At 43.9% G+C, this 23,632-nt stretch overlaps 1 protein-coding gene across 1 annotated transcript in view; it reads left to right on the forward strand.

Annotated features, from left to right (window-relative positions):
* The window catches only part of HS2ST1 (heparan sulfate 2-O-sulfotransferase 1), a 140,361-nt gene extending 118,954 nt beyond the window's left edge, over positions 1–21,407 (forward strand). The window contains exons 3-7 of the mRNA XM_066597319.1: positions 1,629–1,714; positions 3,436–3,574; positions 4,213–4,310; positions 18,604–18,761; positions 20,576–21,407. Coding sequence (XP_066453416.1) covers positions 1,629–1,714; positions 3,436–3,574; positions 4,213–4,310; positions 18,604–18,761; positions 20,576–20,802 — 708 coding nt within the window. The 3' untranslated portion in view covers positions 20,803–21,407. The remainder of the gene's footprint in view (positions 1–1,628; positions 1,715–3,435; positions 3,575–4,212; positions 4,311–18,603; positions 18,762–20,575) is intronic.
* The last annotated feature ends 2,225 nt before the right edge of the window (positions 21,408–23,632 follow it).

Genomic DNA, 23,632 nt, shown 5'->3' on the forward strand with positions numbered 1-23,632 from the left:
ACACATTTTCACCCAGACCGAGCTGTCTCATTTTATATAACAACCTATTATGCGGCACGGTGTCAAATGCTTTAGAAAGATCCAGATATACGAGATCAATAGACTCTCCCAGGTCCAGCCTAGAACTTACTTCGTTGTAGAAGCTGATCAAATTGGTCTGACATGATCGACCCCTCATCAACCCACGCTGATGAGAAGTTATACCATTGTTTCCCCTGAGGTGTTCTAAGATTGTGTCTCTCAGAAACCCTTTGAATATTTTTCCAGTTATTGAAGTGAGACTTGCTGGCCTGTAGTTACCAGGTTCTTCTTTAGTCCCCTTTTTGTATATTGGCACCACACTGGCAATGCGCCAATCTAGTCGTACAAACCCGGTCTTGATTGTGTCCCTAAATATAAGAAATAGCGGTCTGTCTATCACGTTACTTAGATCCCTTAGAACCCTTGGGTGTATTTCATCTAGGCCTGGCGACTTTTATTGGTTTTAATCCTCCTAAATCGGCTCTGCACTTCCTACTGTGTTAGACATGCAATACTTAGCGGGTTTGGTGGGGGTGGTTGTTTTATTGCCCAGTATCTCGTGTAACATTCCTTTTTCATTCGTGAATACACTTGAGAAAAAGCTATGTAATAGATTCACCCTTCCCATCCCCCCCCCCCCCCCTTCCCTATTGCCTTCTGTGGTTTCTCCTGGAGAAGGGAGAAGTGGTTAAAAAAAACGCTTCTCCCTTCTCCTCTGGGTTCTCAGCTGTGACTAACAGCTGACAACCTGACCTGTTTCTGCTTGATTGCAGAAGCAGGGGCTTTAATCCCACGCTGTATTTCTAGGATTGATTAAAGCCCAGGACCAAGCGGCGTATATATACCATGGTTGGTCCTTAAGGGGTTAAATAACATCTGGAATTGGCTTCCTTCTGGTATCAGAGTCTTTACGTGCCGTTATCTACTGGCTGAAAGCAGCATGGGCCACCGAACTTCACCCTCCAATTCATCTTCTGATCTGGCTGATAAAGCACGACAAAAATTGATGTCCACTGCATGCTGAGATGTCAGTGGGGGGGGGGGGGGGAAGGTATCGTCATTGACTTGACCAAACCACGTGTGATAGGGCAGTAGAAGTTGTCATATCCCCAGAGAGAGGACTCCATACAGAAACTATATGTAGATTTTTTTTACTTTTTTAGCTTTTTATTTTTTTTTCCGTAATCCTAAAAACGTTCTCCTTTCACCCGGTGATTTGATTCAAACGCCCTTACTTGAACGAGTCTACAAAATGCCGTTTTATTTACTGAGAGTAGAATTAGCATGTAAGGCGACTTGTCAAATAGTTGTTTTTGGGATTTTTTTGCTTGCCGGGTCCCGTGTCACAGCCGACATCACAACACTCAGCTGTATTCACCGGAGCGGTTCACATCGCATTTCCTTGCCACGTGTTTTGGCTTTTTTTCCTCCCAGAGTGATTGTAATTATTTCATTAGCGTTGGTCTTTAACTAAAAACTTGGCTCGTTACGCGTAAAAATACCGGTTTTTCTCCAGAAGTATTTGTGGCCCTCGTGCTCGCCGTCTATCTGCGCGGCTCTTGATGATGCTTATTGTATTAACCGCTATTATTTCTCGTGTCTTTCAGATGCGCTTTGTCAGGAATGTAAGCTCATGGAGGGAGATGAAGCCCGGATTCTACCACGGACATATTTCCTATTTGGACTTTGCAAAGTAGGTTTTTGATCATTTTTTTCCTTCTCCTTTTTTTCCTTCCCCTTTTTATCCCAGCATGGTAGATTTCCAGCACATCTGAGAATTACAATTGTGCAGTCGTAAGCTAATCTTTTGTTACTTCACGGGGGCTGCAACGCACTGCAGAATAATTCACCAAGGCTGCTCATTGAATTATAGAGCAGTGCCCCCTAGTGTGCGCTCGGGTTACGGAAGGTGAAATAATAAGAGCCGCTGCCCTGCTTTTAGAAATACGTCTCTATTACAATGTTGCTTGAGGTCGTTGTTATGAAGATTGTTTGGGCAGGCGGTTTACGCTTCCCTATGCGGTAAGGATTTATTACAGCCATCATTATCAGGGCTGGAGGGCGATGAAATGCCACAGGAGACGGCCATCGGGTGGAATAGAAATATAGCCCGCCCCAGGGTTTGTTCACACGGACGGGTTTGTGCTGTGTGTTACATAAGCAAGATTTGCGCAACCAGTACACAGTGAATAGAGCCCACCTGCACGGAGCAGCAGGTTGGACCCGATGACCCTGGAGGTCCCTCCCAACTCTACCAGTCTATGGTTCGGTCACGTGCGCTTTTTGCGCGCACATTTAGTCGCACAAAAAGAGCACATATTAAACTCAGTTACCCGGTGACACGAATGGGAGCGTCGTGTTTGTGTGGTTTTTTGCACATTCATATATGCAGGGCATGTGTACATAAAATATAGTAAAAATACAAACGCGCAAATACAAAAACAGAACGCCCGTCACGCAAATACGCTTATGCCCATGAGAAGCCAGCCTCAGGCCAGATTCACACGACCGTATAGGTTTTTCCACGCACTAGTGCAGTTCTTATGGTACTTTTTGCAAAAAAAAGTTGCGCTGTGATTGGTTGTTTCTTACACTGCTGAGGTAAAATGAAAGCTGTGCTGTGATTGGTTGTTATACTGCTGAGGTAAAATGAAAGCTGTGCTGTGATTGGTTGTCATACTGCTGAGGTAAAATGAAAACAGTACTGTGGTTATTTTTTTATGCTGCTGAGGTAAAATGCAAGCTGCGCTGTAATTGGTTGCTATTTCTTATACTGCTGAGGTAAAGTGAAAGCTGCGCGGTGATTGGTTGTTATGCTGCTGAGGTAAAGTTTAAGCTGCGCTGTGATTAATTGTTATGCTGCTGAGGTAAAATGAAAGCTGCCCTAGGATTGGTTGCTATTTCTTATACTGCTGAGGTAAAGTGAAAGCTGCACCGTGATTGGTTGTTATTTCTTATACTGCTGAGAGAAAATTAAAACAGTACTATTTTTATTTTATTTTTTATAAGCTGCGCTGTGATTGGTTGTTTCTTATACTGCTGAGGTAAAATTAAAGCTGCGCTGTGATTGGTTGTTGTGGGCAACACAAACAAATCATCTTTTAGACCGCTTTCATAAGGGCTCATGCCCACAAGCATTGCGGGATATGCCTGTGGATTTACGCTGTGGGAGTAACGCGATTTTAAACAAAAAAGTGCCTGCTGATGATCGTGACTTTCCGCGTTCTCCATTAATGCTAAATTAAAGGAGTCCCTCCTGCAGCGTAAATCGCAGTTTTTCGCAGCGGGAAAGCCATTCCGTCCGTGGGCATTCACCCTAAGAGTGTTGTGCCGGCTGCAGCCCACGCTGTAGTTTAGGAGCAGGTCGGTGCTGGCAGCCATTTTTGTTCCTGACTTCCTTTCCTATTGTTTCAGATTTGGAGTAAAAAAGAAGCCCATCTATATAAATGTCATCCGGGATCCCATAGAGCGGCTGGTCTCCTACTACTACTTCCTGCGGTTTGGTGATGACTACAGACCAGGCCTGCGCAGGAGGAAGCAAGGAGATAAGAAGGTATGGTCTGCGGCAGGGTTAGAATTAGGGCTCTTTTACAGGTAAAGATAATCGCTTAAACGGCCGAACAACTGAACGAATTGACGACATTTTTGCATAAAATTACATGTACAGATAATGGCTCCATTTCCCTTGTTAGCTAAAGTAAGCTCAGTAGCTGCAGTTTGCTCAGGTGGGCGTGTGTTTGAGAGGGATTATCTGTCCGGAAGGATTCCATTGTCTTCTCCTGGCAGAGTGAACAATGTACTCATTGTGTATACAATGCAGACACAATGAGTATATGGTTTAGTTGTCAAGCCACTCAAAATTCACTCTATTGAATGGAAATCATTCAGTATGTTAAACAGCCGAGTGACTATTTTTATGGTGGCCAAAAAGCAACGCTAAACGACAATAGTGCATGACTGACCGCGTTTACACGTAATGACTATCGCTCACTTTCGAACGCTTGAACAGATTTTGAGTTATAATCGTTGCGTGTAAAAGGCCTCTAGAAGAGCCCTATGTCGTCAGCTTTACCCTCTCTCCCACCAGAGAGCTTGCTGTACGCTCGGAGTACCTCTCTGTTTATGGATAATATGGGTATAATGCATCTGGCTGGGATTTCCATCTGAACTTCCATCTTTCTCTATCTGCAGACCTTTGATGAATGTGTAGCAGCTGGAGGATCTGACTGCGCTCCAGAAAAACTTTGGCTTCAGATCCCGTTCTTCTGCGGCCACAGCTCTGAATGCTGGTAAGGGGACAACAGTGGCTCACCACCTTCGTTAAGAATCCTCTCTGTAAGCCGGACTTAACGAATCTGGATTACTGCTGCAGCGTGACATTAAAGCGAAGCCGCTTAATGCAGTTCAAATTTTATTTGCTTTTTATCCTGTTTTTTTTCCCTTTTAGATAAGGTTTCATTTTATGCTGAAAAATTAGTGGTTGAAACCAGCGCCAAAATTCTACACGCTCCGCTGTAGCAAAAGCTGTCCATGCAGGCCGGATTCACACGGGCGTATTTGCACACACAATACGCAGTGAATAGAACCCATTGATTTAAATAGGTTTTGTTCACATGCGTGTATTTTCCCAGCGCATATTGGTCGTGCCAAAAAAAAAGCTGCATGCTCTATTTTCCTGCACATTTACACGCAAAATGTCCCAAATGTCAATGCAGATGCGTAAATGTGCGCACAATACGCTAAGAGTTGCGTGAAACATTGCGTAGGTAAAAGAACCTCTTCAACTCTTTATGCTAGTTATGGTCGGGAGCTTCGGTGCATTTTTTTCTGCACGTACAAAAAAGCAGCATTCATTCCACAAACGCTGTGCTCATCCACCTACAAATATGCATACGCTCGTGTGAATCTGGCCTAATATCTGCAAAATCTACTGATTTCCATTTTCACCAACCGCCCAATGGCCCTTTTACACGAGACAACAGTCGTTTAAACGAATGTATGAGTGCTGATGTCACCGCCAAGGTCCTCAGCACTCGTGCAGAGCCTTTAGACTGAAAGACTCTGCTGGGTTCTCGTTTAGTGCTTCACCTTCTATGTGAAGCGTGGAGCATTTACACGCAACGAGAAGCCAACGATCCAGCAACGGATAAACAGCAACGAACAAATAGTGTAAATGCGGAGAAAAATGCTCACAAGGCAATAGTCGTAACGTGTAAGTGGGCCTTAAGGCTTTATTCACATGAGCATGTCAGACTTCGGTGTGTGAATAATGGACTCCTTTAGGTGTATGTCTACGTGACATGCCTATGCATTGCGTGTCTTTTACATCCATGTGACATCCGTTTGTATTTCTTGCACACCAAAAGCACAAAATGATGCCCAATTTTTTTCTAGAATTGCTTAGCAGTGATCAGTTAAAAACGGCCCCCTCGGGTGTTTCTATGTGCGCTCCATAGTCTTCTGCGCACACATTGAGTTGAATGAGTGATTCTCGTCCAAGAAGTTAGAACAAGACGTGCTGCCATGTTTTTTACAGACTGTGTAGAGAAAAAGCAAGGCTATGTAGTCTGAACTTTGTTATTGGCTGCAGCAGCCTGTGAACAACGCTTCAGTGCAGAGGCCCAGAGCTGCCGGTGAGCGACATATGGGAGGTATGAGCTGGCTTGTTATTTTGGGGCAGGGGGAAGCTAGTCTTGATACTGGTGTATCTGGTCTCCACCAGAAGAATGGGTGGAGACAAAATGCCTGCCCACAACCAACGCTGACAACTTGATTGGCTGGGCAGGAGAATTGGTGCCCATCATCTCCCCTCCCGCCTTGTGTCACTCACCCCTCCGTCGCTCTCCCTTGTCCTCTTCCTGGCTCCTGCGCTGTCAGTCTCCTCGTTGGCTTCACATATTGCAGCCATTATGCGAGACCGGCCGGCGAGGGGTAAGCGGGGGGAGAATCTGGGGAGATGATGGGCACCCGTTCTCTTGCCCAGCCAATCAAGTTGCCGGCGTTGGTTGTGGGCGTACAACCATTCTTCTGGTGGAGATAAGATACAACAGTACTGCTAGTTTTAACAAAAAAAAATGAACTCTTAACAGCCCCCTTAATGTAATTATTTGTAAACCTGGCTACATACCAAAATACAAACATGCAACAGCTATTTGCTAGTAATTTTGGACTTGCTAGAAGTACTTATAGCTGAAAAAAAGCCATAGCTTGCTCATGATTAGTAGCACAGGGATTTTTGTTTTGCACTGGGCATGGCGATGTGAAAGTTTAAGGGTGGGGGGTTAAGGAAAATACTACTACTGATCTGTCCTCAGGGTAGCTCATCAGTAGTTGATCAGCTGAGGTCCCCTTGGGATCCGGGATAATCTGTTGAATTGAGTGCCCACTGTCAACCCCGCAATAAACAGGAGTCAAATTGGAAGCTGCTGCTCCAAACTCAGTGTAGTGGCCGGCGCTTGTAATTGCAGGCAAAGCTCTCATTAATAACAATGGGAGCTGCACCTGCAGTTTCAAGCTGTTAGATCTAACTGCTGCTGCTCCAACCCCTGTGTATTATGCTGGCAGTGTGCAGCACCCAATCAGCTGATCAGCCAGGGTCCCGAGCAGCGGACCCAGACTATCAACTATTGATGACCTACCTAAGGATAGATCATTAGTAGAGATGAGCGAGCATACTCGTCCGAGCTTGATGCTCGTTCGAGTATTAGGGTGCTCGAGATACTCGTTACTCGAGACGAGCACCACGCAGTACTCGTCTCGATTAAACGAGCACTGACCATTGAAAGTAATGGGCTGCCGGCGATCGTGGGATGAATTGTCGGGAAGGGCTTAAATATATAAGCCCTTCCCTGCAATTCATCCAGAAATGTGTAAAAATAAAAAAAATATATACTCACCTTGTCCCGGCAGAACGATGTTAGCCCATTGAATTCAATGGAGCCGGCAATGACTGCTGCCTCTCATCTGATTGGTCCCGCTGAGCCAATGAGAGGCAGCAGTCACTCACCCATTCATAAATTCATGAATGGGTGTGTGAGTGAGATCTGCCTCTGATTGGTCAGGCTGAGACCAATTGGAGGCAGCTCATTCAGCAGGCGGGGATTTTAAATCCCCGGCTGCTGAATACTACTCACAGCTGTTCAGAGCAGTTCAGGACTGCCGCTGGCCGCGCTGAACTCCGTCTGCCGGGACCAGGTGAGTGTATATATATTTTTTTATTTTTACACATTTCTGGATGAATTGCAGGGAAGGGCTTATATATTTAACCCCTTCCCGACAATTCATCCCGCGATCGCCGGCAGCCCATTGCTTTCAATGGAGCCGGCTGTATTGCCGGCTCCATTGAATTCAATGGGCTAACATCGGTCTTCTCTACCACAGCTGTTACAGCTATGGCAGAGGAGAACGATCTTTACGCTGACAGTGGGGGGGGGGGGGGGCACTCTTGCCGCTATTGTGGCTTAATAGTGGGACCTGTGAACTTGAGATGCAGCCCAACATGTAGCCCCTCGCCTGCCCTATCCGTTTCTGTGTCGTTCCCATCACTTTCTTGAATTTCCCAGGTTTTCACAAATGAAAACCTTAGCGAGCATCGGCGAGATACAAAAATGCTTGGGTCGCCCATTGACTTCAATGGGGTTCATTACTCAAAACGAACCCTCGAGCATCACTGAAAGTTCGACTCGAGTAACGAGCACCCGAGCATTTTGGTGCTCGCTCATCTCTAATCATTAGTAGTATTTTCCTGAAAAACCCTTTTAGATATTTGACATTTGAATTGAACTAGTATTTGGTGCTACTTCGTGGCAGCTAACCGGTTGCTGTGTAGTAGTATCCAATAGGCACTTCTGACTAGAGAATAATGGATCTTTCACTGCTATTTTTCCATGTATTTTTTTTTCAGTGTTAATTTCCCTTTTCATTTACACAGTAACAAAGCCAGACAATGCGAACAGATGGCAATCATTTACAGCCATTAATAGGAACACCCTCCTTTTACAGCCTGTCTTAATTAAATTCACAAATACCATAGTTCACCCAGCGATGCTATTGTGTCTGTATCTTCATGTGAACAGTGATGTGATGCACAATCTGCTGTTCAATGGAGTCTTGTCAATCATGGGCTGCATATTCCACTGTAAGGAAAATAAGCTCAATTTCTAGACGCCTACAAGAAATAACACTGTATGGAGTTTATGAAAATAAGTTGGTTTAGATTAAGAGAAGGGTCAGACATAATAAAATGTTTATTGATCTTCATTCAACCTGCCGCCATCTGTAAAGATCAATCCTGCTTGTAGCCACAATTTTTAAAGGGTTGTCCCACTTCTAGCTATTTATGACCTATCCACAGGATAAGTTATCAATAGCTAGATTAACAGAGGTTTGTCACCCAAGACCCCCAGAGATCAGATGTTCCCATGGCTGGTGTCTTCGTGTATTGAGCTGTTTAGCTCCATACATTGCTCAGTGGCCCAGGTTGATTTTGCATGCTGAGTCCTACTCAAGTGAATGGGAATCAGCCTGCAATTTAAATTCAGGCCACTGCGCAATGTTTGGAGCTGTTTTCTTCATGCAGTTAAACAGCTCAGGGGAACAGCTGATCCCTGGGTTTCCCAAATGGTGGACCCCCGCTGATCTGCTTATGCATGACCTCAATAGCTATAAGTGAGAGAAACCCTTTAAAGAGCCACTCCTTTTTTTTTCCCCCTATCTATTCATTATATAGCTATCCCCCAGTATATATAAGTGAAGTAGTGTTACCTTGGTTAGTTATTTCTTTTGGTCTGAAACTTCCAGACTTTCCTCGGATGGTCGTGTGTTCTCAATTCTAACCACCTCTGATCTTCTTGGGGTTATGGAGTTATTTTCTAATCAAATTCTCAGTTTGTGTAATGCTGTTACAATCTCTACCGCAGAAACTGCCTACAGGGCGGCACAGGCACTTACTAATGATCACAGAGTTATAATAGAGGAGATCACAGCTCATGGTCTATAATTATCATTACTGTCTAGCATATTTAGAAGAATATAAACTGTCCCTTAGCAAGCAGAATGGTACAGCCTCCGGTAATGCTGTGCTGATACATCATGGGATTGAGGTAAAACTGAAAGTAGAAATTCCACACTCAAGAGGGTGCATGCTAAGCATCAGACAGGGGGCTGCACTGCAGAGAAGTGGCTGTAATACACAGAAGAGAGCTCCAGGGTGTGATAGGCAATCAGATGAGGGCACAGGGATGGAAAAATGTGTTTTTGCTGGAGTGGCCCCTGCAGTTCTACTGTCGATGACTTATCCTGAGAATAGGCCATTAAAGGGGTTGTCCCGCGAAACAAAGTTGGGGTATACACTTCTGTATGGCCATATTAATGCACTTTGTAATATACATTGTGCATTAATTATGAGCCATACAGAAGTTATTCACTTACCTGTTCTGTTGCTAGCGTCCCCGTCTCCATGGTGCCGTCTAATTTTCAGCGTCTAATCGCCCGATTAGACGAGCTTGCGCAGTCCGGTCTTCTCCGTGTTGAATGGGGCTGCTCGTGCTGGAGAGCTGCTCCTCGTAGCTCCGCCCTGTCACGTGTGCCGATTCCAGCCAATCAGGAGGCTGGAATCGGCAATGGACCGCACAGAAGACCTGCGGTCCACCGAGGGTGAAGATCCCGGCGGTCATCTTCACAAGGTAAGTAAGAAGTCACCGTAGCGCGGGGATTCGGGTAAGTACTATCCGGTTTTTTTTTTTCAACACATGCATCGGGTTTGTCTCGCGCCAAACCCCCCCGGCTATTGAAAAAAAAAAACCCGTTTCGGCGCGGGACAACCCCTTTAATAGTTTTAGAACTGGATGCCCCCTTTTAACGCATCCAGTGTGCTTGGCCACGTGCTTTGTGTAAGAAAATAATTAGTAGAATTAGCATACTGTTTGTGTTTCTAAGCAACCATAGAGACTCGCGTTATATTAAGTGTTTCAATTAAAAATGGTTACACCGGCATTTCCCGCTTTCTTGCTAAAATGCTAGAAACTGGTTGTGATGAATTGTAACGCTGATGTGCCATCCCTATTATCAGGGTAATTTGTGCTCCATTGTCTGCAGACAGTACACACAGCTGTGCTTGCACCATCTCTCCGACACAATTATCCAGGATGCTGGTTATTTTAATGGGTTGTTTGAGCTAAAGAAAAATGAATATTCTCGCTCAAGGACAAAGGGTTCACGCTGTGAATTAAGATTGGTTTACTGTACCTGCTTCAAAGACCCGATGTTCACATACTTCACAATTTTATTTTCGTCTCTCCCCTCTGAAGCCATAAAGTATTCACGTTTTTTGGAGATTCTTCTTCTTTTAAATATTAGAAACTCTCAGTGTAAAAATCATGTCCTTTGTTGTTAAAGAAAAAAAAAAACTAAATAAATGGGATGTTTGTTTGGATCTACCATCTGCAGCCCCGTCAGATTTGAGGAGAAGCGTACCGCTGCATGTGACCTGGACCTAACGAACTCATTATGATGAAAAAACATCACGAGTTGATGGTGCGGCGGATCAGGCACTATTTAAAGGGGTTGTCCCAAAAACCACTTTTATCACCTATCCACAGAATGGATTATAAAAGTCTGATCGTAGGGGGTCTCACCGCTGAGACCACCCCCAATCCTCAGAATAGGGGTCCCTTGTCCCCCTCTTCTCTTCCTTGCTGTACTTACCAGCAGTGAATGGAGATTGCGTAATACATGGATAGATTGGAGGTCTCAGCAGTTAGACTCCCTCCAATCTGACTTTTATCATCTATCTTCTCACTGTTGAGACCCGCGCTCACCCGCAGTGACTGTCACACATGCGTGACGCTGCTCTATTCATTTCAGTTGGACTCACAGAAATAGCATGGTGAAAGTCCTCCGGAGTCTCACTTAAAATGAATGGAGCCGCACATGCACAACAGTTGCTCCATTCAATCTTCTCACTGTGGGGGGTGCAGTGAAGAGGAGGGCGACATGGGAGCTCTTTTCTTGGGATAGGTTGGAGGCCTCAGTGGTGAGGGTCCCCGCCAATCATGCTTTAATCACCTATCCTGTGGTTAGATGATAAATCAATCTTATAAGCCCCTTTAAGCTGCCATACACATGAGATAAAAGTAGACGGAAATGGCAGATTTTTACTATTTTGCTCAACCATTGTTTGAAAATTCAAATCACAGAGGTGAGGGGGAACACAAAAACATATTTTTCTGGAAAATAGCCAAAAATGCAATACCTGATGAGGTGCAGAGCAGGCACAATGGCCGTAGAACCCAACAATATGCAGCAAGCCAGACTATAAACCAGAGGAGCTAAACTGTCCACTGCAGACTTGTATGCAGCCACCCACTTAGGAGCGACTGCATGCAACTAAATCTGCAATGTGAACGATACCACAGACGCCAGCCAATAGATGGGTGCGTCCCACAATACAGGATGTATCGCAACAGTGGGACACACTGGCTGACATCTTGGGCTTTCCCAGAAGTCTATAGCAAACTGCATAGAGGAAATATTGATACAAATACAGGGCAACCCACTGCCATGTCGGTGTGAGTTGTAATCCTGTATTGTAGGACGCTTGCTGCATATTGTTGGGTTCTATGGCCATTGTGCCTACCCTACGGCCATTGTGCCGGCCTTATGGCGATTGTGCCTGCTTAGCGGTGATCATGCCTGCTCCGCACCTTATCAGGTACTGCATTTTTGGCTTTTTTTCCAGTGAAATATATTGTTTGAAAATTCTATGTGAACAAACCTTTTGCAATGGCAAATTCCGCCGAAATAGTAATCTGTCCTGATGGATTTTTTGAGTTCTTTGTCACCTGAATGTAGACATGTATGGCTAATGATCGGCTAATTACAGCCAAACAGTCACCATATTGCATCTGAATGCAGTTGAAACACTTGATTCCCCTCAGATCGATACATCATTACATCAGAGTTGAATCTAACATTTCAATTAATCAACACGAGGCTGCATAAAATCAGGTTCTGTTTTTTTTTTCTCAAGCTGGGAATTTACTAATTAGCTGAAATTCACTGTAAACAGACAGCAGGATATCGAGTAAAAGTGTTAAAATGTCACTAAATATTTATGAGAAGATCAAGGTCTCATTAGACTTCCAATAAGTACGCAGCATGATACATCCAGCAGTCTGCCTGCTCCCTATAATCACAGGTTACAGTGATGACCACTATATAAAGCCTCATCAGAGGGCAGTGTAGTATGTAGGGTCTAAAGAGGGTGGGTCTAGGTAGATGGGGGGTGGGTCTAGGTAGGTGGGCGGTGGGTCTAGGTAGGTGGGCGGTGGGTCTAGGTAGGTGGGGGGTGGGTCTAGGTAGGTGGGGGGTGGGTCTAGGTAGGTGGGGGGTGGGTCTAGGTAGGATGAATACGAAGACGGGGAGTGTAGCACTAACGTTGGATAGGATCTTCCAGGTTTTTTTCTTGCTTTGTCTAGGGGGGCATTTACATGAAATAAGTCAGAAGACCAGCTCTGATCTACGATATTTGTGCAAGTTTAACCCCTTCAAAAATGCATAGTGTAACTATCATGGTGTTTTCAATGGCTGACTGGCAATGGCCAAAATTTGAGATGGCTTTTATTGTGGCTGTTTAACTACTTACATGCTGCTTTCTATGCTGTCCATGGCATACATGCAGTTAGTGAGAAGGGCCCTCCAGTAAAAAAAAACAAAAAACATAATTGGTATCACCATGTTTGTAGATAGATGGATGGATGTATATATGTATATGTGTGTATATATAATATAAAAAAAATTTTTATTTTATTTATTTTTATTAAAAATGCACAATGGCAGAATTGCCTTTTTTGTGTTTCTTTTCAGCAAAAAAAAAAAAAAAAAGTGATCAAAACTATGCTTTGCAATTAATACGGATGTCCACAATCATAATTACACCTGCATGTTATGTTGAAAATACCAATAAAAATGATTGGAAAGAAAACGTTATATGCCCTAAAATGGTACCAATGAAAACTGCTCACCCAGCAAAAAAACAAGCCCTCCCACAGTGCCATTGATGGAAAGTAAGAGAGTTGTTGGTCTCCACAACAAAAAGCAATTTAAAAATATTTTTTTTAAGTTTTAAAACACAAAAAAATATAAATTTGGTATCGTCATCATTGTGCTGACCTGTAGAATAAAGTGAACCAGTCATTTTTTACTGCAGCGTGAATATCGTAAAAGCGAGCTGCCCAAAAACTGCCACAATTGCAGGTTATTTTCCACCCCTACTTTAAAAAGATATTAAGTTTTTTTTGTTTGTTTGTTTTAGTGCACACACATTACATTTCACAGAGATTTCAGTAAGTCTGGCTGATGTAATTTGTTTGGCCAACCTTGGATTCATATCATCATCATTAGTGGATAGAAGATTTAAGGCCCTTTTACACGCAACGATTAGCGCTAAAACGGACACACGACTGAGCGAACTGACAACATTTTTACATAAAATTACACGTACAGAAAATTACTTTTAATCCCCTCATTAGCTACAGTAAACTCAGTAGCTGCGGTTTGCTCAGGTGGGCGTGTGTTTATGCAAGGGATTATCTGGCCGGCAGACTCCATTGTCTTCTCCTGGCAGAGTAAACCATGTACTCATTGTATATGCAAGGCAAAACCATCGGGCAACCGCTCAAAAGACTTAACGAATTCCATTCAAATGGACCGTCTGTTGAGTGGCCGAATGGTGATTTTTAATGCCGGCTAAAAACAAGTGAACGAATAGTGTATGACTGCCCGCGTTTACACGCAACGATTATTGCTCAGTTTCAGACGTGATAGTTTACAGTTCTATTGTATTCCTGGAGGCCTAGATAATGCAAAATGGCAACTTTTTACATACAGATAAGGCTGTACGCCATCTCTCCATGGAAATTATCAGCCTGTTGATATTGTCTAGTAACAGTCTTTCTTTGCAACTGCCATAAAGCGCAGACCTGTACATGTGCAATAAAGCACCATTGGGTGTTTGGATAAAGTAGTCTTAAAAAAAAAAAAAAAAAAAATTCGTTAAAAAAAATAAATGCTCTCATGGGCTTTCCATATAACACCGGAGATTTTATGACTCCATAGCTCCTGCTTTAGTACTCGCGCCTCTCAAATTATTTGTTTAAGAAAAAGCTATCAAACCGTTATTGTAGTGTTAGATGATACTAAAATGTTATTATGATGTTAACAGCCTGAAACCGTAGATTTGGGGATATTTCAGTGACTCCCATTGAGAGTAAACATCATACGTTACATATAAAATAGTTTTTCTTTCTCCTAGTAAAAAAAAAAAAAATAATCTGAATTTGTTTATTAGCAGGACAGGATCCAAACGCTCTGCAGATGAAGTAGGATATTAGGCATTGCACAGGGTTAAAAAGCATCACTTAGACCCCATTTACGCTGACAGCTGATCGCTCAAACCACAGTTTGAGTGACCGTTTTGAGCGATCATCTTCGCATACCTTATAGTAGCTACTATACAGTGATGCAGCCGGAGCGGGATACAGCCACGGCCGCTAATAGTATGATACAGTTGTTTTGCATAAGCAAACGGCTATATTGTTCTGCATGCGTACAGCCCGTGCCCCACTGTGAATTCACAGCAGGACACAGGCACAGAGAATCTTATCAGCGCAGCTAGCTGTAATAACAGCCGGCTGTGCAGTTAACAGCTGATCGTTCAATTCAAGAAAACTTGAAGTGAGCGATCAACGACTGATTCGTGAAAACTGCACAATGTCAGTGCATTTAGACTCAACGAGAATCTCTCAAAAGACTGCTTTGTGCGAATTTATTTATTTATTTATTTATTTTTCCCCATCTTCAATATAGATGAGCGAGTATACTCGCTAAAGGCAATTGCTCGAGCGAGCATTGCCTTTAGCGAGTATCTCCCCCGCTTGAGACTGCAGGTTCGGGTGCCAGCAGCGGGCAGGGAGCTGCGGGGGAGAGCGGGGCGGAACGGAGGGGAGATCTCTCTCTCCCTCTCTCCACCCCGCACCCTCCTGCTGACAGCCGCTACTCACCGCTCCCCCTTCTGTCTCGAGTGGGGGAGATACTCGCTAATGGCAATGCTCGCTCGAGCAATTACCTTTAGCGAGTATACTCGCTCATCTCTACTCTTCAACTTTTCGTTGTGTCTAAATGGGCCTTTAGCATTCAGCAGTGAGTCCCTAATGTGTGTTGGGTTGGGATCTTACCTCCAGGGTACCCAGTAATCAGCGCAATGAAATGGTAGCTGTGGTCCTGCAAGCACTGTGTCCTTTTCATTGGTTACAGTGGTACTCGAAAGTTTGTGAACCCTTAGAATTTTCTATATTTCCGCTTATATTTGACCTAAAACATCCGATTTTTGACGCAAGCCTTAAAAGTAGATAAAGAGAACAAAATCAAACAAATGAGTCAAAAATATTAGATGTAGTCCTTTATTGAGGAAAATTATTCAATATCACATGTCTGTGTGTGACAAAGTATGTGAACCTTTGTTCAGCCATATCTGTATCTAAATAGTTCCTATAATTGATTGGTCCTGTACATCGGCGTGGAGGAATTTTAGCCCCTTCCTCTGTATAAAGTAACTTCAACTCTGTTGATCTGGTGGGTCTCCTGCCATGAACCGCTCGCTTCAGGTTCTTCCACAACATTTTTGTAGAATTGAAGGGGTTTTCTGAGAACCGCAAGGCGTTGGTGGTGGTAAAAGGGGACAGAGTGCGTTATATAATGGGGGAAAAAACAAAACTTTCCTGTTGGGTGCTGCTCCACCGCTCCAGTCTCTGTTAACAGTGGCTGCAGTGGTGACGTCAGCTGTTGACCCACATAACCCCTGCAGCCAATGGGAAGCTGGCAGAGACTTTGTCAGTGACTTCCCGTAAACCTGCTTCAGGAATTTTATATTAGAAGCCCAAGTAACAGGTTTACGAGATGGCACCAGGCCTTGGGGCTGAGTGATGCCCCCTTTCAGATGCCATAGCAGTACCACGGTGAGTATATTAGTTTTATATTATTTTGGACATGGGGCAACACAACTATATAAAAGTAATAACTTTGAAAACCCCTTTTAAGGTGAGGACTTTGACTTGGCCATTCCAAAAGATTAACTTTATCTTCTTTAACCATTCTGCGACCACCATGTATGCGGTTTTGTGCTTTAATGCAATGTTTTTCTTACTTCAAACATAACACTAGTTATTTAAGCTAAAAAGCTTTACTTTAGTCTCATCGTCCACAAATATCGTTCCTTCTAGATTGTCCAGGTGAACTTGAGTTAACTGCAGATGGACGGCAGTGTTCCCTATGGAGAGCAGTGGCTTTTTCCTTGGAGCCCTGCCATGTCCTCTTGATGGTGGACTCCTGAACCTTAGCTAATGAGATTAGAGATTACCTTGGCTTCCTCTGTGACTTCACGGACTATGGGAAGGGAATCCTTTCTCCATAAGGAGAGCAACTAGAAGGTGTGAGGAGACTTATAAGGCCATTTATGCTCCTCTGGGAAATATGTAAATAGGAAGATGAAACAATGCTTCGACAGCACCAACTATTGGAAGGCAGCATTCCTGCAAGTCAATGTCAGGCCTTTTAACAAGTTTTTTTTTTACCCATGACCTGGGAATTATGTGCGAAAGCCGAAATCCTCTCATTAACAAAGCCAGAAACTTACTACACGCTGATGAGCAATCACCCCGAAACGGTCTCTGTCCATGTTTGTTTTCCTTCTGGAGAAGATTCTGTCTATGGCTCAGAATTCCCAGTAATTGTTACAAGGCTTGTTAAAAGGTCTGACATTGACTTGCAGTAATACTGCCTTCCAATAGGTGGTGCTGTAGAGGCATCTTCTAATTTTCATGGACTATTACACACCTTGCTCCTGGTGTGTGTTGTTTTTTTTTTTTTGTTTGTTTTTTGTTTTTGTGGTCGACCACTCCTGCGTGGTCTTTGAATTTTCTATATTTGTGCAAAATCTGGCTGTGGATTGGTGGAGTTCAAACTCTTAAGAGATGGTTTTGTAACCTTTTCCAGCTTGATGAGCATCGGCAACTCTTCCTCTGACATCCTCAGAAATCTCCTTTGTTTGTGCCATGATACACTTTCACAAAGGTATTGTGAAGATCAGACTTTGTTAGATCCCTGTTCTTTAAATAAAACGGGCCACCCTCTCACACCTGATTGTCATCCCATTGATTGAAAACACCTGACTTTAGTTTGACCTTCAAATTCTCTGCTAATCCTAAAGTCACATACTTTTGCCACTCAGATATGTGATGTTGGATCATTTTTCTCAAAAATAAATGACCAAGTCTAATAACTTTTCATTTGTTTGATTCGGTTCTCTTTATATACTTTTAGGATTTTGTGAGCAAATGTGATGTAGGTCAAATATAAGCTTGTATATAGAAAATTCTGAAGAATTCCCAAACTTTTAAGCACCGCTGTGCTGCTAGATCTGATCCCATTTAGTTCACTGAGACGAGTGGCAAGTGCAGCCACTTGTAGACGCGAGGCACTTTGCCCCATCATTGTGCTGATCAACTAAAGTTCTACAGGCCGAATGTCCATCAAGCATGACCAGTCACCTTTATTTTCAGCTTGCAGTTGATAGATTGAACCTAATCAGTACCTGGTGTCTACAACAAGCCACATTTTTTTCTTTTTAAGACCGTTTCTATACACGAGGGCTCCTTCACACAGGCGCTGAGATTTTCATCCGGCTGTGCCATGGCCACAGTGCGGCCAGAAATCCCATGTACGAAGGGCAGTCATGACAGAGTCACAGCTTCATCTCCTGCTTTAACGCTCGTTCAGACGGCCAGGCTCTGGTAAACTCCCTCCCCATCTCTGCCCCTTGCCAGCTGTTGGCAAACAGAGACGGGGCGGGGACTAGTGTGCTAATCTTCTGCCCCATCCTGCCGCCTCCCTTGGCTGGCATACGGCAGGTGGAGGGAGTTTAGCAGAGCCGCTGTTAAACTCCCTCCCACCTTCCTTTTCTGGTAGCTCTAATAGGCTCCCATAGGAGTCTGTAGGACCAGCCGGCATTTTCCGGCCGGAAGATAGGTCCAGACCTATCTTTTCCAGCCAGCATAAAAATGGCTCACCGTATGCACTATCTTTTCTGGCCAAACGTTTTTACGCACTGGAAAATCGCCCATCTGAACTGATGCATTGGAATCCAATGTATCACATGGTCACGATTTTCAGCCAGCGTTTTATCGCGGCAAACATACCCCGATTAAACCGCTCTTATGAATAAAGCCTGAAGCTGTTGCGTTGAGCGCCTTAGTAGAGGGGTGGTATGGACAAATCCCAGAAACCATCAGCATTGTGGACATTTGTATAACTGTTATGTAGCTCTGATCAGCCATTCGTCAGCAAACCTTTCTTGTCCCAGCTCCTTACATATATTTAAATCCGTTACCATGCTTACAAATAAGAAGATGCAAATATGATCCGTCTGCTTGTCAGATGCTGATTTTCTCCTTTCTCGGCGCTTCTGGTATTTTACCTATTTAGGACTGCGGTGTTGACTTTCTATTAATATCTGAATTCTCATTTCAGGAATGTGGGGAGCAGATGGGCCCTGGACCAAGCCAAGTACAACCTGATTAATGAATACTTTCTAGTGGGAGTTACGGAGGAGCTGGAAGACTTTATTATGTTGCTGGAGGCGGCATTGCCACGTTTCTTTAAAGGTGCCACGGAGCTATACCGTTCAGGTACTGAAACTTTGGTGCAATGTATTTGGTTATTCACAAATGTCAACCAACTTTCACTGAGACACATGAGAGAAGAGGCTCTTGGATCCCCAATAATTGCTACAAAAAGAGTATGGCGCGCTTAACAGAATGCCATGTCCCTTCATTTTATGACTTAGAGCTTCAAAGACCCAAAATATGAAAGGGCAAAACACATAGATGAGCCCTACAGCCCGTTGGTTCTAGTGATCACGGACTAGTGACAGCTTCACATATGCAGTGACATATCAGAAGATGTGTAAGCTCTCCCATTGATCTTTTGTGACTGCTGGAAACGGCCAAGTGCTTGTACGGTTCATAACCTAGATCTGGGCACAGTCTCATTTAACCCTTTCCAATCCACTGTCTGACGCCTGAAGACATTCTGATTGAAGGCAGTACAGCTTTGATGTTGGAAGACGTCCAGCAGGGTATTATTCTTACTGTATATTACTCCTGCCGTCGTATAGCTAAATGTCTGACCATTGTCTGTATATAACATCGCTCACGCTCCACCTCGCTATACTGTGCACATCTCCAGCCCTTTACCTTCTGTATCACCCCATTACCTGTAGTATGTAAGCTCGTTGGAGCAGGACCTGCACCCCTATTGTTTCTATCAACTGATTACGATTGTAATCGTGGTTCTGTAATTTTTTGTACTTTTGTCTTTCTGTATCCCCCTGTCTATGTAAGCGCTGCGGAATATGTTTGCGCTATACAAATAAAGATTATTATTATATTATTGTCAGGGGAGGGGGGGGGGGCTCTCCAGAATGTCACACACCACAGTACTGGCTCCAGCCAGGAGATGGCGCCATTGTATTATGGCAGAAAGAGAGAGCCCCCTAGGAAACCCTGAATCCAAAATTGGATTGCAAAGGGTTAAAGACCCATTTTGGCAAGGGGAAAAAAAAAACTTTTTCCATCCCTACCCCACTCACCTGATTGCCTGCCAGATAAATAGATAGCCGTCATTTCCATACAGTGAAGCCTCCTATTATGACATTTTGATGCAGATCGATGTCCCTGCTAGGGCTTTCACTATCCTGTGCTATCAACCCCCATGATGCATCAGCACAATATCTCATGCGCAGCTACAGCCTTATACCACCTCTGCCTGCAGAGAGGACACTGCCATTACCATCTGTATTCTCCTAAATTAAGCTACAGACCATAAATATACAGTCAGGAGGACGAACTGTGATGTCATAACCGTAATCATGAGTAACTATGATAGGAATGCATTTGTCCCCCTCTAAAGAGCTTGTGTGATAGGGTTACGCTGTCTTAAAAACTGTCTCATTTGAGAACACAAAGTGAAATAAATCTCAACTAGTCAGATTTGAGATCACCTGTTCACCTGGGGACGATGACTCTAGGAGTTTTAGGCTGAAAGGAATAACTAAATAAGGTAATTAGTCGCTGAGTTCTATATACTGGGGGCTAGTTACATAATGAGTGGGGGAAAAAAATTCATCGGCCTGGCTCTTTAAATCCGTAAAAGTGACTGTGCTTGGCCTTCATTATAGATGAATGGAAGTCACAGCTTATGGATTCTTCCAACATGTCTGAGGTTCATTTAATTAAAAGTATATTAAATCTAAAGTCCATCTTGGTTTCATTTCCTCTGCAATTGAAAATCCTATATTATCCCAGTAAGCAGCCACTTCAGGCGGGGAGAGGCTGATTGAAGTGTCCTTCACACAAGATGGGTTTCTGAATAGTAAATAATGTCGGTGTATTCTTCACTCTCTGACTTTTTTTTCTATTTCTTCTCTTCTGTATGCAAAAAGGTAAAAAGTCTCACCTAAGAAAAACAACCGAGAAGAAGGCACCTTCCAAGGAGACCACTGCAAAACTTCAGCAGTCAGACATCTGGAAAATGGAGAATGAATTTTACGAGTTTGCACTTGAGCAGTTTCAGTTTGTCAGGGCGCACGCAGTACGAGAAAAAGACGGAGAACTCTACATTCTGTCACAGAACTTTTTCTATGAAAAAATCTACCCAAAGGCAAACTAAGGACACGGTGCGCCGTTTAACGCACTACACCTTTTGTTCAGAAGACTTTAATTTCAGGCCTATAGACTGAATGATACCCTCGAGACGGTTCATCGGTAACTTTTAAGGTTGTCCTCAAATGAGCCATATCGAATGTTCGCCACTAAGAAAACAAGACCTTGAGGTGATCTCCAACATCTGCCAACTCGATCATACCAATAAATGCGGGACGTGAGCTTTTAACCCTATCGATACGGACACTGGACAGTCTGGAATATACACTGTACAAACAGAACCAAACTTTTTTTGTTTTGTTTTTAATCCAAGTGTTAATGACCATTTCCCTTTTTAATTTCCTTCTTTTGTGTTCCGTCTACATTAGTTGCTATTGATTATGTACTTTTCACCTGTGAATATTTAAACACATTCAAGAGCTGTATCTGACACGCTGCTGTGTAACTTGTCCATTCTCACACTGGTGCTCAATTAGACTCGTGCCGGTTCACTGGCAAGAACTCAAAATGAAGGCAGTATTTTAGTAGTTTTTTTGTTTTTTTTCTTTTTTGCTTTCTTGTCTCCCCATTCATTTACATGAAAGAATTAAAGACTGGTACATTTTTTATGAATATATGTATTGTATGGCTCTTGTTGAATTAAGAAAAAAAATAAAAGGTGTTAGATACTGTATTCAGAAAGTATGATAACTGATATAGTACACAATCGGCACTTGGGTAGATTTTTTTGGAGCGTTGGAACACAAAACTACAAATTTTTTGCCTACATTCCAAAATTGATAGGCTCACCCATCAGTGGATATTTCGGAGAATGGAAACGTTTCCATGTGATGCCCGTATTCCAAACTTCTATCGTCAAACTGAACTTCAGTACCTTACTTTGCTGACCTGTGCTGCTGCTTTGTTCTAGCCAGCTTCAGATCAGCACCTCACTTTTCTTCCTTTAAATGGCCGCACGGGAGTGCAAAAACTACACCTCCCACAATGCTCGATTGGTAGTTACTGATCAGTGCGTGTTAACGACCGTAGAAGCGGTGTCATCGTTACAGAAATGGATGCACTGCTCAGTCTCAGCCGATCAAAGAACAGAGCATACAATACATAACCGCTGGATACCAATGAAGAGCTAAGACCCTAGCTAAGGCAGTATCTCTACAGCTTTGTAAAAGTTGTTATAACTATATATTGCAAAATTACACGTTATTGCCCCATGAAGTATATAGCTTTCATTTTGAATTGCTTTAAGCTCAAATTGCAAAAAAAAAAAATGTTAATGCTTTAAAGCAGGGGTGTCAAACTCCTTTTCACCGAGGGCCACATCAGGCTTATGGTGACCTTCAAAGGGCCGATTTGTAAGGCCGCCTGCAGACAGCCGGGTCGGATCCCGCTGTGAGAATTCTCGCAGCGGGACCCGACCCCCTGCAGGAACCAGCGCGGCACTCGCTTGCTCCCGCGGCTCCGGCTCTGATGTGCCGGCTGCCCCGCACAGAAATAGAGCATGCCACGATTTGTTTTCCGTGCGAGATTTCGCGCAGGCAAATCACAGACAAATTTCCGCCCGTGTGCAGGGGGCTTAAGACAGTACAGTAAGGGCTCGTTCACACTAGCGTATTTCCGTACATAATATGCAGTGAATAGAAGCCATTGATTTCAATGAGTTCATTCACATAATGTATATTTTCACACAGCATGACCTATTTTGTTGCGTACTGCGCACCATGATAGGTTTCCTGCACATTCACCAGGTATTTGCGCGGCCCATTCACTTCAATCGCCTATTAACTGCATATTTGCGCACCATTTCAATGGGCCCAACTGCGTTCCTTTTTACGTACGCAAATATACAGGCATAAGCGATTTTCGATTGCGCAAATACGCTGCGTATTTGTGCGACCAAAATACAATTACACCCTTGTGAACGAGCCCTAATAGTGACCCAGTAATAGTGGTCCCAGTAAAAATAACGACTACCACAGTGGCCCAATTAGTAATAACCCCCATAGCAACGTTATAATTCTAAGCCCCCACCTCAGTAATAATAATAAGCAGCCCCCCACCCAATACCCCCTCCCCAGTAATAAGCAGCCCCTCCCCCCCAGTAATAAGCAGCCCTCCACCCCAGTAATAAGCACGCCCCCCCCCCCCCCCTCAGTAATAAGCAGCACCCCCGCAACCCTTATACTTACCTCTTCCTTCCTGTCAGCGTCGCTCCCTCTCTGCTTGCCCTGAGCCCGGATGCACACTGACATCAGTGTGTGCGCTCGGCACGCTTCCTCCCCGAGTCCTCTCCTGCGGAACTGATGAGCAGGGCACTCAGGGAAGGAGGATCCTGGCTGCACACTTACGTCAGTGTGCGGCGGTAACAGCGTGATTACCAGCGGGCATCTGCGGCAACCCAGCTGGTAATCGCTTCAGTGGTGAGCGGCGTCGGCACGCCCTGGGCCACATAACACGAGGCAGTGGGACGGATTCGGCCTGTGGGCCTTGTGTTTGACGCATGTGCTTTAAAGGGATTGTCTCACAAAACAGAGCTACCCCCAATTATCTATGTAGAGGATAATATCTGACTAATGGAGATTCAACCACCGGGACCTCCAGCAATCACAAGATTGGAGGTTACTGAAAGATTGTGCTTAGCTATCTTGTACAATCCAGCTGGCGCCATTCTGTGGGACAACCCCTTTTGGAAGGGGTCTTTTAGTAAATAAGTTTTTTTCATTGTAGAATGAGAAGTTCTAGTTTTTCATTATACTTCCTGGATCAATCCCTCATGGTTTTTGAGATCTCTGCTTGCAGTCATTTAGTATGAACCTTTATTTTTCACTTCCCTACAAAGC

Source organism: Eleutherodactylus coqui, chromosome 3 (assembly GCF_035609145.1).
Source record: "Eleutherodactylus coqui strain aEleCoq1 chromosome 3, aEleCoq1.hap1, whole genome shotgun sequence".
NCBI classification, from domain to species: domain Eukaryota; kingdom Metazoa; phylum Chordata; class Amphibia; order Anura; family Eleutherodactylidae; genus Eleutherodactylus; species Eleutherodactylus coqui.